At 39.2% G+C, this 17,586-nt stretch overlaps 1 protein-coding gene across 1 annotated transcript in view; it reads left to right on the top strand.

The window, feature by feature from the left end:
* Window positions 1-17,586, top strand: part of LOC125691343 (uncharacterized) — a 211,664-nt gene that overhangs the window by 101,326 nt on the left and 92,752 nt on the right. The window contains exons 13-14 of the mRNA XM_048940609.1: window positions 9,787-10,050; window positions 11,235-11,373. Of these exons, the coding sequence (XP_048796566.1) occupies window positions 9,787-10,050; window positions 11,235-11,373 (403 nt within the window). The remainder of the gene's footprint in view (window positions 1-9,786; window positions 10,051-11,234; window positions 11,374-17,586) is intronic.

Here is a 17,586-nt window from a genome sequence, read left to right as displayed (position 1 = left end):
TAAACTAAATTATAAATGGTTCGGGAAACCTTTCCCAGGAAAATACTGCAAGTTAGAAAATCAGTTTTTGTGCAGGAGGGGAAGTTCAGGTAGGGACCTCTGGAGGGCATCTGGTTTGTTCCCAGCTCAAGCAGAGCCACGTAGAAGCATGTGTGTGTAGCAGCAAGGCCAGCTGAATTGGTGCTAGGCTCCCCAGCCTGCCTTTTGGCTCCAGCTCCATTGCATCTGTGTGGCAGAGGCCCTTCTTTTGTGCCAACCTTCCAGATTTGGTTTGTCGACAAAAAAATGTGAGCTCCTGGAGTGTGTCAGTACTGGTGCAAAATGTTTTCCCCCATGTACCTGGAACTGAAGATAGCACTAAATCAGTTCATATACATATTGAACCAGAGTTTGTGACAGAACAATTCAGAGATCTGTAGATTTTTAAGTATATCAGCCAGTTAATATTTATGTACCAGTGTGGCAAGGTACTAGCAATATTATAACAGTAGCTGGGTACCATTTTGTTTTACTTGAGGGAAATTCAGTATGAATAAAACAGCAACTTTTCAGACATGACATTTAATCCACACATGTAAATCACACCAGGAGATCTATTATTCATTATTAAAAGGGCACCATATTTTTATTACGCTGAAAATGAAACACAAATGCTGTGAAAAATTTAGTGCCTTTTCCTGAAGTTTCAAGACACTTATCATGCAGTCATCTAGCAGGGGCTGACACTGATTTTAAAATATAGCTACGAAATTAATAAATTTGAACTCTTTGGCTTGGAAAAAGAGGATGTTCCATTTCACTAAACGAGGTGAATTTATTTTTTATTTAAGGCTTCTCAGATACTTAAGATGGCAAAGTACTTTGGTAATGTTCAGAATAATATATATAACAAGTAAAGTTCATATCTTTGTTGTTATAAGTCATTTCCAGCATTTTCTACCCTGAAGTGCATTTGAAAACTACATATATCAGAAACTGATTAACATGACCTAAGGTATTCATTCTTAAAATATGATGAAACAAACAGTTTCAAGGACCTTATTTTCTGTGTCAGCAGCTGTCTAAGGACTGTGATGCTTTTAGTAATTACAAATAAGGAATTATCATTAGGAAAAGTAGAGCACAAACTTTTTTTTTTCTTCCTTATTTTGTTCCTGAGCTAAACACTGGCACAGATGAAGAACATTTAGCTCTAGGATACTTTATGGGACATAACATAAGAGTCTGATACAGTATGAGAAAAGATAGGAAGTAATAATGCACGATTATGCCAGAGGACTTTTGAAATGAGAGCCACTTAAATTTTCACTGGATGCAATTATTTGCAGTTGGAATGATAAGGTACTACATGAACCTTTTGGTAAATGCAAGAAGTAAGCTTAGACAGACACTCCTGTATTCAAAGACTGCAGTTCTGATGTTTTTTAATACAATAGGAAAACACACAGTTATTACCGTTTCTATTTTGTTTATCCAAGTTTGCTTGGGATTTTGATCCTTGGGTGCTATTTGCTAAATGTCTTTTTGTAAAAGCTCCTGAAGTGGTGTGCTTTTGGAGCAATTCTGCCCAGGTTGTGTCATCTCTCTGAGGACAGACCTCCATGGTGTGCTCCTTCCACATGAGGCTGCCACTCCATGCTGCTCAGGCTGGTGCTCATCCTTCAGTGGTTCTCCACTCTAAAAAATGCTTGTGAGCCTTTCTCTCAGCAGAAAGTGCCATGGGATCCTTCTTTGCCCAGTGCTGTGTAGAGAACTAATTCTCTTCCAGACATGGGCTGCAGCTGGCTCATTTCCCAGCAAGGCGCTGGGGCCTTTTGCTGCCCATAGATGGACTTTCCCAACATGGAAAGCTCAATTTCCAGCACTATGTGAAGACTTGAAGGGATTCATTAAGTCTGGTGTGCTGGCATTATAAAGCCATTGCATAACAGAATCTATTGCATCTACTGTATTTAGTGTTATGCAATTGATTTACATATGGAAAAGGTTACTGCTTATACCAGTTTTTGTTTTCAGTAATTAATTGGACTTATGTTGTATGCTGTTGTCTAGTCATTGTGCTCCTGTGGGGTTCCTGGATTGTACTGTATGTGCTCTTACAGTTTAGGCCAAAGCATACTACCCAAACTCTTCAGAAACGTGGCCTACATTAAAATGCATCATATCTAGTTTAGGATTAGATACAAGGTCAGTGTTGGAAATAGCTAGCAGGCAAATGTTAAAAATCAAGAGTGTCTTGGGACAGGCTTTTACTTAGCACTGCTCTGTGGCCTCTTTCTTAACTAATGGGAAATTGTAAGAGAGCTTGATGTGAGCCATTGGGTGCAATATTTGAGTGCAGTATATTACCTGAGACAGATCAGCTGAAACACAGAATGCAGCATCCCCTGCCTGTATCCTTACATCTGCGTGTACTGTGGACAACAGGGAACCAAGAGAAAAATAATATCTGCCACAACAAAAATTGTGCTGGGAATGGAATAATGGAGCAATTCCATGATTTGGCCAAGAAGGACAATGGCATCCTGGCTTGTATCAGAAATAGCGTAGCCAGCAGGAGCACGGAGGTGATCTTTCCACTGCACTTGTTTAGTTTGGAGAAGAGGAGGGTCAGGGGAGACCTTATTACTCTCTGTATCTACTCTCTACTCTCTGAAAGGAGATTGTGGTGAGGTAGGAGTTGACCTCCAAATCTTTTCCAACCTTAATGATTCTGTGATTCTATGATCAGGAAAGAGATCAGAAAGAGAAGAACAGTGGAACAAAAAGATGGGGAAAGCTGGCCATTACTGTGCTGGGGACATAGGAAGTGTCAGGCAGAGTGAGCATGGTGAGTGTACTGACACTGTGTGCTGAATGGACCACGTCCTTGTTGGACTCCTTGGCTCCCAGTGGGTTCAGAACGAGGAACATGTTCTCTTGAATTACAGAAGAACTAAACTGCTGTTTGATGAGAAAGCCTACCATATCATGGGAAATTGTTGCTCTGACTATGCTGGAATGAATCTCAGGAATAAGTAAGTGATGCTGGAGTGGCAAAAGAAACACGAGTTCCTGTGTTTGGCTTACGAAGGCAGTTTCTCCTTTTACGTGATGAGGTCAGGATCCACCCAAGACAGTGGTATGTCACCCAAAGCTCTCAGGGAAGCTAGTGCTGGCTGTACCATATATTACTACTCCCTGCTGGTCAAAGAACAGAGAAGAATTAGCAGCAGATGTGCCAGAACAATTAGCAACAGATGCAGAGGCTAAAGCTCACAGAGTGCAAACATTATTTCCTGGTATTTGGAAAGATAAAAGGCCACATTCTGGTCCTCTAGAGTAAGGGAATAGAGCTGCATGTGATGGTACCAGTGCTAGCTGTTCCCTGAGTTACCTCCTGAAAGATCAGATGGGGAACTGTCACTGTTGGATGGCACGGAAAGGGCAGATGCTGTTCCCATATAGGCAGTATGGCTCTGGGGAGGCATAGGGGTGCCTTGGCCAGAGAATGCACTTCTCCAGAGTGTCAGGCAGTGCTGAAACTGCAGGCATTGTGACACAGCTACTTCTGACCCACACAGCCCTGTAGTCAGTGGATTTGTGTGCTGGATCACAGAGAATGTTGTGCACCAACAATGAAAGAGACCTACATGTGGCAGTAAGAGGAGTTATTTGACTGAGCTATGTCAGACTTCTAAGGTCTTTCTGAGAAAATACATTTTAAAAAATGCATATATCCCCTCTATAGGGAAATGAATGATGGTGCATCTGCATAGAGCTTCTCTGATTTGTGTGCTATTCTGTATTCAGATACCTGTAATCAGGCAGGAAACAATGGCACGTTAGGTGAGTTTCCAGCTACTCTAGGACACTGCAATGATAAATGGGACTTTTGGAAAACCCTAATAACCTGATATTTTATTTTTACCTCAGTCCATGTTTCTACTCCCTCCCCTCTGGCCTTTTATAAATTACAAAGTTACAAAAACACTTCCCAGGAATGTCCTCCCCTTTTTCTGTGTGCTAGCCTTGCGTAAATAGTGTAAATAGTGCCTGATATTCTGGTTGTAAAAACTCCACCTTATTGTGACATTAACAGCCTCATCACCAGCATTTTGTATTTTATGTAGTGAAATTTTTGTTTGTTTATCAATAGAATGGTTTGATGATGGCAACTGTCTCCTATTTAAAAGGTTTTCTACCCATGTTTTATGCCAGTAAAGTTCATTTGTCAGAGTTTTCATGATCAGAAATGATGAGCCATTAATTTATATGCTGTTTTGCAAGATGTTTTTATATAGTAAATAAACACTGAATAGCCCCTGCGTCTCCTAATTTAACTTAATCCATTTGAGTACTGGATGTTTAGTGGCCAAATTTTTGTGTTAAGTGAATTAGGTAAAGGCATTTTTGTTCTTTTTCTTCTAAATTGAAAGCATTTGAAGGTGCAAGGAGGCTGGTGGACATTTCTTTCTTCTCTGACAAGGTTAAAGCCCAAGAGAAAGTCAGACAAAAGCCCCAAATCCTTACCCTGGATCTGTTTATTGAAATATTCAAATAGAATCCATTCTCTCTCTAGAGTAAACGATTTCTTTCTTGAAATTATGGTGGCATATGGGGAAGTAAGATGTATTACAATAAAACCGATATAAAACAGTTGAATTCAGAAATAGTGGCAAGAGATAATTTTAGTTCACTATGATTTAATTCAATTAAATGCAACAGTGTTAACTGCAGACTATGAAGAATTACTTGTGTGTGTGCAGGCACACACAAGCATTATTTATTCTCTGCTGCATCGTGCTCTGCAGAAGAAATTATGCTATGGAATGCAGGCATAGGATGCTTTCATGTACCATGTAAAAGTCTACACGTCTCATAGATCAGAGTGGAAATTTTACCTAAGCCACACAATACCATGAGCAAACATATCAGAGATCAGATCCATGAAAACCCAGGAAACTAGATTTAAATATTATGCTCTTTTTGAATATCAAAAGTGATGGTACAAGCCTGTGAAGTAACTGACCAAATGGAGCCTCAAAAGAGTGCTACCTGCAGCAAAAATATAGCTGCCCATGTTCTTATTCAGGAGCAAAGTATTTCATTAAGACATGGATTATATAATCATAGAATGGCTTGGATTGAAAGCAACCTTAAAGATCATCCAGGAGGGCACAGTTGCTGCCCTCAAAATTAGGCTATCCAGAGCCCCATCCAACCTGGCCTTGAAAACCTCCAGTGATGGGGCATCCACAGCTTCTCTAGGCATTCTATACCAGTACTTCACTGCCCTCTGAGTAAAATATTTCCTCCTAATATCTAATCTAAATTCCCTCTCTTTTAGTTTAAAACCATTCCCCCTTTGTTCAGTTGCTATCAGACCACGTAAAAAGTTTGCCTTTCTCCTGTTTTATAAGCTCCCCATAAATACTGGAAGGCTGCAGTGAGGTTTCCCTGGAGCCTCTTGTTCTCCAGACTGAACAAGCCCAGCTCCTTCAACCTTTCTTCATAGAGATACTCCAGCCCATTGATTATCACTGTGGTTATCCTCTGGACCTGCTCCAACAGCTTGACATGCTTCTTGTTCGGAGGGCCCCAGACTTGGACACAATATTCTATATAGGGCCTCACAAGGGAGGGAGACTATCACCTCCCTCTCTCTGCTGGCCACCACTCTTTTGATGCAGCCTAGAATACTGTTGGCTCTCTGGGCTGCAAGCACACACTGCTGGCTCATATCTAGCTTTTCATCCACCAGAATTCCCAAGTCCTTTTCTGCAGAGTGGTTCTCAATGTGTTCTTCTTCCAATTTGTACACATATGTAGGATAGCTGCAACCGAAATGCAACACCTTGCACTTGGCCTTGTTAAACCTCATTATCCCCCGTTATCAAGTCTGTCCAGGTCCCTTTGGATGGGGTCCCTCCCTTCTGTTTTATCAACTGTACCACTCAGCTTGGTGTCATCTGTAAACTTGCTGAGTGTGCACTCAACACCACTATCCAGGTCATTGATAAAGATATTGAAGGGCAGTGGTCCCAGGACGGACTGGTGGGGAGCACCACTCATCACTGGCCTTCACCTGGACATACAGCTCTTGACCACAATCAATTCTTTATCCACTGATTAGTCTGCTCTTCAAATCTATCTCTCTCCAATTCAGAGATAAAGATGTGGTGTGGGACTATGTCAAAGGCCTTGCACAAGTTCAAGTAGACAACATCAGTTGCCCTTTTTTTGTCTACTGGTGCTATCACTCTATCATAGAAGGCCACCAGATTGGTCAGGCACAATCTGCCCTTGGTTGTCTTGAAGCACCTTCTCTTGCCTTACATCTCTTCCAGGAGGATCTCTTTCTTCATCTTCCCAGTCGTGGACATGAGGGTCACTGGCCTGTGGTTTCCCAGGTCTTCATTTCTCCCTTTCTTAAAAATGTGAGTGATATTTCCCTTTTTCCAGTCACTGGTGACTTCACCTGACAGCCATGACTTTTTGAATATGATGAAGAGTGACTTGAGAACCACATCAGCCTGTTCTTTCAGGACCTGGAGAGGCATACCACTTAGTCCCACATACTTGAACGCATTCAGTTTCATCATGTAGGAGGGTTTCTTACAGAGGGAAGAATTTTGCTGCCCAAACCGTCACTGAGTAGTTCAGAAATGCCCATCCCAGGCATTGCTCTGAGCCAGGCAGGGGTGTCTGCAGACGCATTTTTCCCCATAGCTCCAAAAAGCATGCCTACTTCTTTCTTTCCAAGACTTTGGGTTTCGTAGGAGAGAGAACAATTTTCTGATTACCCTTCTCTTACCATCTGTATTATACCCTGCTCTATACCTGCAAATGAGGTCCCCCATCCTCAGCAGCCTGTGGGTATTCACAGACCATGGATGTTAATAGGAACTATGCATGCAAATGTATGCATGCCTTTGAGTCATGCTGGCCATGCCTTAATCCTGGATGCACTGCCTGAGAGGAGTCTGATGATGGGCAGGTAACAGAGCCCTGAGATCTGCAGGACTGTGGGCTGTGATGGAGATATGTGTTCAGAAAGGCAATGGGACTGAGATTTGCAAGGGCTGTTGAAGGGTCCCAACTCCTTGTCAAAACTCTCATTTCAACCTGGCTGTCATTTCCTAACCAGCAATTCCCCTGTATAAATCATGCTCCAGGTGGCCATCAGGATGGAGATGAAAGCCCCCAGGTGCCAAGTGAGTGCCAAGGATTTGTGTGGAGTAACTGCCAAGGATTTGACCGGGAATTTTGTATAGATTCAACAAGAAGAAATTTCTTATTTGCTAGATATGCTTCATTAGATTGTGTGTGCTGAAAATTATGACACTGTCTTGCCTTGGACAAACACTTGGTGGTCAGGCACAAGGACTCCCAGAATGAATCTTACAGTCTTATTTTGTAGCATGCAGGTGTGTGATCAAACTCCTACTTTTGTCATTCTATGGCTGGATGATGGAATGGCATAAACATCCATTTCCTGTAACTCTGAGAAAAAGGATGCTTTCCATTGCAAGGAGTAGGTTGCAGTCTAAGTTTAGGATGAGGTAGCTTAAAGAAAATTAAGAATAAGTGAGCAAGAAACAAAATAAATTAAATTTTAATGGTCAGTTTGATTACTCTTACACCAGCAGCGTGACCACTGTGTGTGCAAGAAGCTGGCAGAATAAAGTGTATTGTTGAGTTGACCTTAAAAAAAAAAAAAAAAAAAGAAAAAGAAAAAAAGAAAAAATGAGTAAGTCTAAAAACTGAGGGAGAAACTGAAAGGGATGCTATGTTATGGTAGCATTTGCAGCTGCTTGTGCTTTGGGATTGTTCAATAACACAGGTAATTGTCTTTGATCATAGCCTTGTAACCACCACCTTTAATTTGTAGCACAGAGGTTACTATCTAGCACCCAGCTAGCCAAATGAAATGTATGGCTTGATTAAGGATCTCTTTTGTCAGTAATTTGTGCCTAATGTTTTTAGCTTTCCCACGGGCTGTTATAGAAAATGGTAAATCTGGTTTAAATGAAACCTGATACTGTTAATGGTTTAATAGCAGCTGCCACAGGGTTATGGCATTTTTCAACAGATGCTTCTGTTTCGTTTTAAGCCTACACTAAGTCTTAGAATATATTTACATAATTAATATAAAATACACCTACATAATAATGACAATATTTATAGTTTTAAAAGATTTCCTTAAATGACTTCCTCTCTCTTGCCTTTATCTATAATCAATATTTAACTTGGAACAGGAAGGTATTTTGTAAATAATAATTTATATTCAACTCTTCGAAAATACACATGGAACGCAGCACATCTATGAACATTTAGCATCTTCTAACATAGTAGTTACTGACGTAGGTAAATCCCTTAATTGCTTCAGAAAAAGACAGAACAAAACCTTGGTTGCACCTGATTTACCTGAGTTTTAATTTATATCTTGCCCAGAGCTAGAAAAATAAAAGTTTGGATTTAAAGATATCAGTCAAAGAGCATTATGAGAAAGTGCTGAGCATATATCCTTCAAGACACTTAGAAGTTTAGTACCCAAATCAGCCTTGAATGTTGTGGTCCATCCCAAGTACGTGATGATTCGAAGGGAGGAGAGAGGAGCAAAGATTCCCCTTTCCCTGCCTTCACTGTAAGGCAAGGTAAGGTTGAGTGAGAATCACTGTAAGGAAAATGTATCAAGGCAGAAACAGCTAAGTATTTTAAGGACCAAAATAGGAACAATAAAAGGTGGAAAAAGTTTAAATAGAACAACAAAGCCTCTCTTTGAGAAACATCCGAGATAGTTTGAGAGATTAGGCACAGCTCTAATTATCAGAAATGCAGAAGAATGTTCAGGAGCAGGGGAGAAGAGGTCTTATAAGTAAGCAAGCAAGCAGTAAGGACTTGGATCAGCCCCTATGTTAATTAAAGAACACAGGTAAAATTGTGGCATAAGATCAGATTCCTTTGTTTTTGCCTGGCTTTCTCTTCTACTTTTTTCTTCATGACCATGAATTTATTCACATAGCAAACCTTACAGAGGGATTTACATAACGTCTTTACTTCAGGGCGTTTCTTCACTCCTGATTTTCAAGTCTTTGTCATGGGAATGAAATTGCTGCAGGGCCCCAAGGCATTGGTAACACTCTTCCACAGCTTCAAGCTGCAGAGAAAAGCTCTGGCTATCTTAGGAAAAGTGTAAACAGTATTTGCCTGTCTTTGTTATGTTGGGAGTTTTCCACCTCAAATCCTTTTTTGACCCCACCTTAACGTTTACATACTTTGTGAGAAGGGCTTCCCTGCTTTAATTTGAAGAGATGGCTATCGTGTATCCATACCATTCCCAGAATTGGGTGGAGAAGAATTTATGACCCAGTGGGGAGTTCTCATTGATTACCAGAGAAAAGACTGAGTGGATGAACTCTCCAAGGCTGCGGCAAGAACCCCAGTGTTGAATCTGAATGAGATTGCACAGGAACATCTCATATGCCAGTGTCGGATTCAGTGACACACTTTTGTTTTATTCACTCTTCCATTTTAGACTCAATTCTGTCAGACTGCCCCTCCACTGCCATCTGTCACATGGCAACAAAATGTAATGAATATTAGTGGAAATATTCAACCTCTACTGTCATCTCATCAACATCTGCCTCTCGTGTCATAGGCCAACAAAATAAAACAGGAGGCATTACTTTCAGATCAGCCTTGTAGTTCAAAGATATGATGTTTATAGAGTGTTATGTGATGAAAGAAAGCTGGATCTCTCATGATGTTTTTAAAGCAAGTCTCATTTTCCTCCTTTGCCAGGTTCTACCACCTAGAAAGGCTGTGAAGCCAGGCATGGTGGTACTCTTTGAACTCTTCCTTCTTCGTGGCACGTGTACATGGATTGACCGAGAAGTGGGATGGGGAGCTTTTCCCCTATGTGACAACAATTTTAATACTTTGGAGGGAAAGTTTAAATGTCCTTTCCTCAGAGGCCATTACAATTCTAAAGTTGACCGATTCAAAAAAATAGAAAATTTAATTTCTCAAGATTTGGACCATTGGTTGTGCAATCTCTACTTTCAGGTTTGTATGGAAAATTTTGCCCTGTTGGTTTAATAACTTCCACTGAATGGAATTCATGTTGTTTTTTTTTTTTTTTTTTTTTTTTTTTTTTTTGTCATGCTTAAGGCTGTCTAAAAAAACATTTTACCAAAAACACCTTCCAGGCATATAAAGAAAAGGAATGTGGCATACATCTCCAACTCTCACCTGAAATTAGTGATTTTTGTAAAGTCAGATTTTAGTATTATTTGAAATGTTGCTGAGTAATTGGATCAAAGTGGGATCTAAAGTTGAAGTTCTAAGTCTGAGCCCATCACCAAGAGATACGAATTGCCACCACAGTTTTAGTAAATCTCAGAGGGGTTTTTGCATTTAGACATGGTACAAAATAAAAGTGTTCTTTATGATTTCCTTGTTTTTGTATGCCAGGGATCCCTTAATAGCAAACAAAGCTCTGATATAATAGAAACCTGAATTAAGTGCTCCTTTTCAGTGGACACTTAATTTCTCATCTTGCAAATTAAGAATGCTATTTGTAATTGAAATGCATTCCCACATCTAGAATTGTAATGATACTTCAAACGTATACTTCTTTTATAGTTGTGCCTGGATGAGGAAAAAATTTGCCAAAAGAGATGAATTTTGAACACATTCTAACATATGGGTTACTTAAAATAAAGTGCAATTATTCATTTTTTAATTTCTTGTAATGGTGGCTTTTAGACAATCTTCATTTTTAGGTCTATTGAGAGTAAAAGGAAGTGAAAATATGTTCAGAATCGTGCAGAGAAATAAGAATTTAAACATATAGCATACCTCAGATAAGCTAGGAAGAGGCAATAGAAGAGTCAAAGTAGTGGAAATAGGGAAAAAGCACCCCAAAGCTGTGAGAAATAATCTTTCAACCCAATGCACAAACATCATAGCTGGGATGATTTACAGATCCAGAGAATCTATACTTTCGCAGATGATTCAGAGTTTGGAGTCATTTACTGAGGTGTCCACTTTAGCCTGTAAGCATGGGGAAGATGCAAGTGAGAAAATGATAGGGGAAAAAAATGTAGTAAATTGAGTATGGAGAAGCAAGAAAGTCCTAAAATGCTTATGACCAGCTTCTTGGACTTTTAAAGTTCAGAAATAGTATATGTTTTGGTTTGTGGAGTACTGAACTGCTGATGTTAATGTATTTGTGTTTTTCTTAGTAGATAATTAAACTGCCACCAGATTCAGATAAGCAAAATGAGTGTGATATGCATCTTCATCTCCTACCAGAATATCTCATGTATTCAAGCACTGCTGAAAAGAATGGAGCTTCAGAGAAGGTTAAACATCCTGGACCACGAGGTGATGATTTCAAACTTTCATGTCTATATTCAGGCTTTTATTGGAGCAACACATGGCTTCTTTTCAGTGCTAGCTAGTCATTACTGTTCTTGTCAAGCCAGATTTTCCTCATTTGCATATTGGTCCAGCATGCATTATAGCAGGAATACAGTGATTCTTTTTTATTAAGATTGCTTAACTTTATTTTCTGTTGTGAGCAATTTAAACCAACCTCATTGCTGAAGATGAAACTTTCCATGCTGGCGTCTGCTTGAGGCTGAATAATGCTTGGAAAGTCACAGTAGTAACAGTTGATATTTTTTGTCTAATTAATTTTGGAAGAACTCTAGCACCTCCCTAGGCTAGAACAGGGACTTCAAATTTGGCAAGGAGATAGTTCTGGCATCAGAGTCATGCCTTATGCTACTCCTATGAAATTCCATTAAGATTCAATCAAGTGGTAACCCATAGGAAAGACAAATTATCATTTGCTTATGCGCAGCAGACCTCCCTGGAAGCTTTCTTACAAAATTGCTGAATGTTCCATTTAGACTGAGCATCCTCTCTGGCCTCTATGAGTCTTCTGAGGTAGCTAAATAGAAGACATAATTGATCATATTGTGACGGTCCCTCCCACATTAGTTATCCCCTTCCCTTAGAAATACAGAACTGGGAAGAATGACAGGCAGGACATTATTATAGGATTTTCACTTTCAGTATGTGGAATCTGACTGCAAGGGACAATAATCACTCTTTTCTGGGTTGTAGACATGCCTGTACTCCCACTTGCTTAATGAACTGAAGGTTGCAACCAGCCCACTGGTTGTAGGTTGTCTGTGAATATTATGTGCAGATCTGAAAGAGAATTTAGTTCTTAAGGATAGAGAGATTCCCCTGAGAACTCTCTCAGACATCTGATATCATCAGCAGTAATGCATGATAGAAGACATGGGAAGAGAAAGTGGAGGACGTTGGAAGGAAAGGAGGAGATCAGGTAAGCAATAATCATTCAGTTTGGTAAATGAGCAACTCAGGTTGGAGGTATGACATGAAAAAGGCCAGCAGGTGTATATTCAGAGAGTGAGTGATGATTTTAGGAGAGAAAGATAATGAGGTTTGTCCTGAAACACTTCCAAGCTAAGCAGCAACTACACTGTAATCAAAAGGGTTTTATGTACCTGGTAGGAGAACAACAGAGATGTAAATACACATTGTCCTGAGGAGTAGGGACCTTTCTGCCACCATGTATCTTCTACATGTTTGTTAAGGAGCTTCTTTCTCTAGTTTCAGGACTAACTCATGAGCATCAGATCCAAAAGATGGAGTTGCAACCAATTTTTCTCAACAGTGAAAAAAGCTATGGACAAGCTTTTAACATATCAAACTCATCCTTATAATTTTATCCTACCGTCAGTCTTTATACACATGTAGGCATGCACAGGGAGGCTGCAACAAAATAGGTCACAGTTTTGGAAATAAATAAAAATGTGGGATACTCAGGTTGATGCTCAAGTCCAAGAAGATGCATTTCTAAGAACTGAAGAACATTAGTATGTGTTCTATTTGACATTCAGACCTCTGAAGTGCACTAATAAGCTGATTGTGGAAGATCTGCAATTTCCATGCCACACAGATTTACAATAACAAAGTTTCTCAGTGTAATTTCTGGTATTGTTTGTATTTATTTATTTTTCTTGGAGCCTTCTTTAAAGATATTATTAGCTGCTAATATCCCCCATGGGTTTGTTTTTTAATGTATCTGTGCGGTGCTACAGTATGCTGTTTCTGCTGGTGATATGTTGCTAAGAGATTTAATAATGGGTAAACAAACACAACATGTGGTAATCCATTTCAAATTAAAAGTTTATTAAACGCTAGCTTGATGACTTTCTGGCTATTTACAATTAAAGGAACAAACCTTAGGGAACTGGGGATCACGTGGTGAAAAATCACGACTTCAACATTTCCAACAGAAAAATGTGTTTATGATCTGTGGCAAGCTGTCGCACATTGATATGCACTATAAATACTGTATTATATCTGTTAAGCCACCAAAAGCAGGGGAAAAAAAGAGCTCTGTTAAAGTGACATTGAAATTGAGACAAAAACCAGAAGAAGTAAGAACAGTCTAAATGAAGACTGGTGCTCTCTAACTCACCCTACTGCAGTAGTCTAAATAGTGAGTAATCTTACATATCAATACCATATGTGGTGTTGCAACATATAAGCAAAATAAAGCAGGTTAGGATATGGTTTTAACCTTTACTGCAAATTTGTCTTGGTTTTGAAGTTTAAGACAGGACCTTCATATTATTTCCATTAACTCCTGGCTACATTATTCTTTTCAACTGTAGACCCATGTTGAGTGAAGTATGGCTCTTCCTTGATGATTAGGATCTCTTTTCCAATGTACTATGCAGGGGAAGGCCACCTAATGCTTTCTGCATCTCCCACTGTACCTTCTTTGTTGGTTAGAAATGCACATTATGAGACCTAGTGTACCTTTTAATCCAAACCATACCTATTGTCCATACTTAGGAATCATTATTCTATGTGAGATTCATGGATGAGGTTGGCTTCTGTTGCCATGACCAGCCTCCTCTTCGTTTTTTTAAGAAAAGTTTGTGTTGTTGTTGGACTGTTGCCTCATTACAGGATCATCAGGCTCTGTCAATAACTATATGACTGTTTGTCACTGGAATCCTTTAACTATTGTGTGTTCGGAAGATGGTAACAACTCCAGTAGATAGAAAAATTTGATGCAGGTGCCAGAAATATTGCCTTCATAGGCACATTGATTTAAGTAACCCAGTCTTCTAAATTCTTCTAAATGAAATCTTATTTAGAATTTTTAGTCGATCTCCATATGAAACACTAAACATGCAAATACTTCAAGAAACTGCTCTTTATCAATGTGAAATCAACGGTGAGATCCCTATGGACTTTAGCACCTGTAGAAGAAGGGATTCACATGTGCAAAGCTCTGCACTGTAAGTCACATTTGGAAGAGTGCTAGCTCTTCCAATCTCAGCAGGTAGCTGGACGGAACTCTCGTACTTGTTCTCTGGTTCAAATCCATTTAGAAACTTTTACTCTACGCCTGTTGAGAACATGCTTGCAAATGCTTGCTTTTCATTTGTGCTCTTCCTCTGGCTTGGGATAGAAGCACCCATTTGTGCCCATCAGAATTGGTGATAATGACAACTGTTGCATTTTCTTTACAAGCAGTCTGCGCATCTCTCATTCCTGCCTGCTCTACTACACTATGGGAGACTAAAGAAAAAAGGAACTCAAGTCTTCAAGAATGGTTATAAGAAAACATATTTTCTGTAGTTTATAATGAACAAGCAGCTCATTTTTTTCATTAAGTTTATTTTTCCTCCCCTTACAAAGATTGCTGTCTTGCTGCTGGCTCATGTGCCACATGGATCAAGCAGAAGAAAAATAAAAGCAGCTGATTTTATATGTTTTTTCCCCAATTCTCAAACAACGACCTTATAATGGAAATAAACATTGTATAAAAGAATCATCTTCATGTACAATTTATCCACTTAAAATAGAAGTTAGAGCATTTTTTCTCTCTTCCTTCTGTCTGCCTTCCTGGCTGTTAAAATAGCGTTGCTTTGTACCACTTGGTTTCAGCAGTCCCTGAAACTCGATGGAGTTGCAAAGCTTTAAACAGTTGCACAGGTCTTTAATTGTAAATTAGTCTTGACAGAGCTGCTAGGCAGAGGCCTGGCCCATCCCGTCATGATGCTAGCCGACAGCCCCTTACTGCTCCTGGAGCAAGAAAACATGTGGAAGGAATTGTTCTTTTACATTTCGCAGCTTGTCATTTCCTCTGCAGGGCAACCTCTGACCTCCACGAAAGATCCTGACACCCATAAGGGAAGTATTCCCACTGTTGTAAAGGAAGTGGAAAAACAGTTTAATACTGCAAAAGGAGGAGCTGTGTGTGTGCCAGAAGAAGCTGGGAGGAAAAGAGAAGAGCTTAAAATGCTTCCAGCAGGTTAGGACTTTTATTGCATCATTTAATTTACTCAAAGTTTGCAAATAGATCTGCTTGGCATGTGTGTAAATGCCCTCGTTTCCCTTCCCCCTTGGCCTGCGATATCATCTCGTAATTATTTCACTAGGCAAAGGAAGCAATGGAAGAGTTTAAATCAATTGTGAGGGATCAAAAGCAGCTTAGGTGAGAAGGTACAGAAGTGGTGGGCTCCTCTGTCTAAAATGTATTAGTAGGCCAAATGTGTTAGCAATTACAAGGTGTGTGTGGAGTGCACTGACAACATTAGATTAGGGCTGGTGTTTCTGTGACGTTTTTACATCCTTTCATTTTATTTGGTCATTTATATCCACAGATCACAACGTGTTGTTAGACACTTGGGAAGTATTTTTTTCTTCCTGCACCGTATTAATAGCACTATCGTTTATTAATTGTGCGGAAGTGAATTAAGTAAGAGTGCCTGTCTGTATTAATATCAGATAACATTTGTTTCTGGGATGTGGGATTACTTTTAAAAAGGAAAGACCTTCCAAGTCATACTGTTATTTTTTTTTTTTATCCCAGGTAAAATGTGTATTTTAGAATAGGGTGGTACAACCCCTACACCCTTTGCTGAACTCAGATGCTAGCGTGATGGCCAGATTCACCAGGTGGGCCCCCACAACTGAGGGCTGCAGTTGTACCCACCTCTCACGGCTCTGCCACCCACTACAGACAAGGCAAGGGGCACTTTTCATTTTAGGGAAAGGATGATCCTCACACTCTTAGAATGTAAAGAGCTGAAACTGCAGTAATTCTTAGTCTTTTTCAAATCTTTAGTCTCCCTGCAATTAGGTAGCAGAATTTTGGATGCTGATGTTGAGGCAACTGACATGGCAGCTTTCTTGTTAGAGCAACCCATGAAACATAGTTCAAAAATAATTTCTTTGGAGGTATTTGTTGACTGCCCGAGAATTTTAGGACTACGTGTTTGCTATTATAAGTACATGCATTGAATAGTTCATTTTAAGTGAGTACAAGCAGTGGTAGGAAATAGTATGGTATTACTTAGTAGGGATTTATAAACATTGAATATTGATGTAGACTATTGTAGATGCATAAGATGGAGAATACAGAGCTGGTGACAATTTATATTAAATGGTGATAACAGGTTAACCAAGTTACAGAAAAACACAGCAAACATTTCAGTACACTTTCTAATAAGAGCAACAGTTTGTTAGCATGTCTTTAACTAGCATGTCTTTTCTAGATGTTGATTCTTCCAAGAATGTGGATAGCTTACATATTTTGTAGCTTATGTAGCTTACACATATTTTTCCATTTTTTACTATAGTCAATTATATAATTGACTTCGAAGTTCATTTTGTTCATTTGCACATTAGTTGTACAAAGCTGCTTAGAATATTCATTTTTTAAATGAGAGTAACTTGCATGTACAGAATTGTATTAAATAATATCTAATTGTATTTTGACATTTGTTTTCTGGTTCCTTTCAGTTTTTTTTTGTCCTTGCCAACATTTGGATGATTCCACATTTAGAGTGGATGTGTCAAAAAGCAGTTATTAGCTGTGCAAATAGACAGCTATTCCTTCTGCTATCTTCCTCCTATTCCCATGGCCAATGTTTATCTAGGTCAAAAATCACCATGTTGAAATTTTATTTAAATTAGTTGTATGGAATTTAGCTAAATAAAGCATTTTTGGGACCACATTTTGAATTCAAGAGGGTCTCTCACAAATACCCTGAAGCAATGTAGTTAAAGAACTGGTCTGATTATGAAAGGTAATAAATTACTACAACTTTGATTGAAGTAAGGTTAGATACAAAGGAAATTATTTTGCATAATCAAAGGATCTGGTCCAGTACTTTATGAGAAGAAATAGAGCTGTTACTGAGAATTTTAATAGCTGGTCTGGTATAATTGGAAGTCTACCTGAACTATTAGTAGTCCTCCAAAAGCATCCCTGAATGTGAATTAGGCAAAAAATTTTTTTGCTTATTTTTATTCACAAGTCAACACTTGACAAGTTCGATTTCTGATATTCACTGTATCTGTTACATCTTCATTTAATGCAAAACTTTGGTTTCAAAAGGTAGCTTTTTATGGTGGAGGATTGTCAGTAATATAACTACTAGACTCTGCATCTGTACTCAGAACTAGAGAGGAGGAAATACTTCATTTTGAAATCCCCAGATAATTTCTGCGGAACCACGTATAAACTGCTTT

This window comes from Lagopus muta, chromosome 3, assembly GCF_023343835.1.
Source record: "Lagopus muta isolate bLagMut1 chromosome 3, bLagMut1 primary, whole genome shotgun sequence".
In the NCBI taxonomy this organism is placed as follows: domain Eukaryota; kingdom Metazoa; phylum Chordata; class Aves; order Galliformes; family Phasianidae; genus Lagopus; species Lagopus muta.
This window is presented reverse-complemented; position numbering and strand designations above follow the sequence as displayed.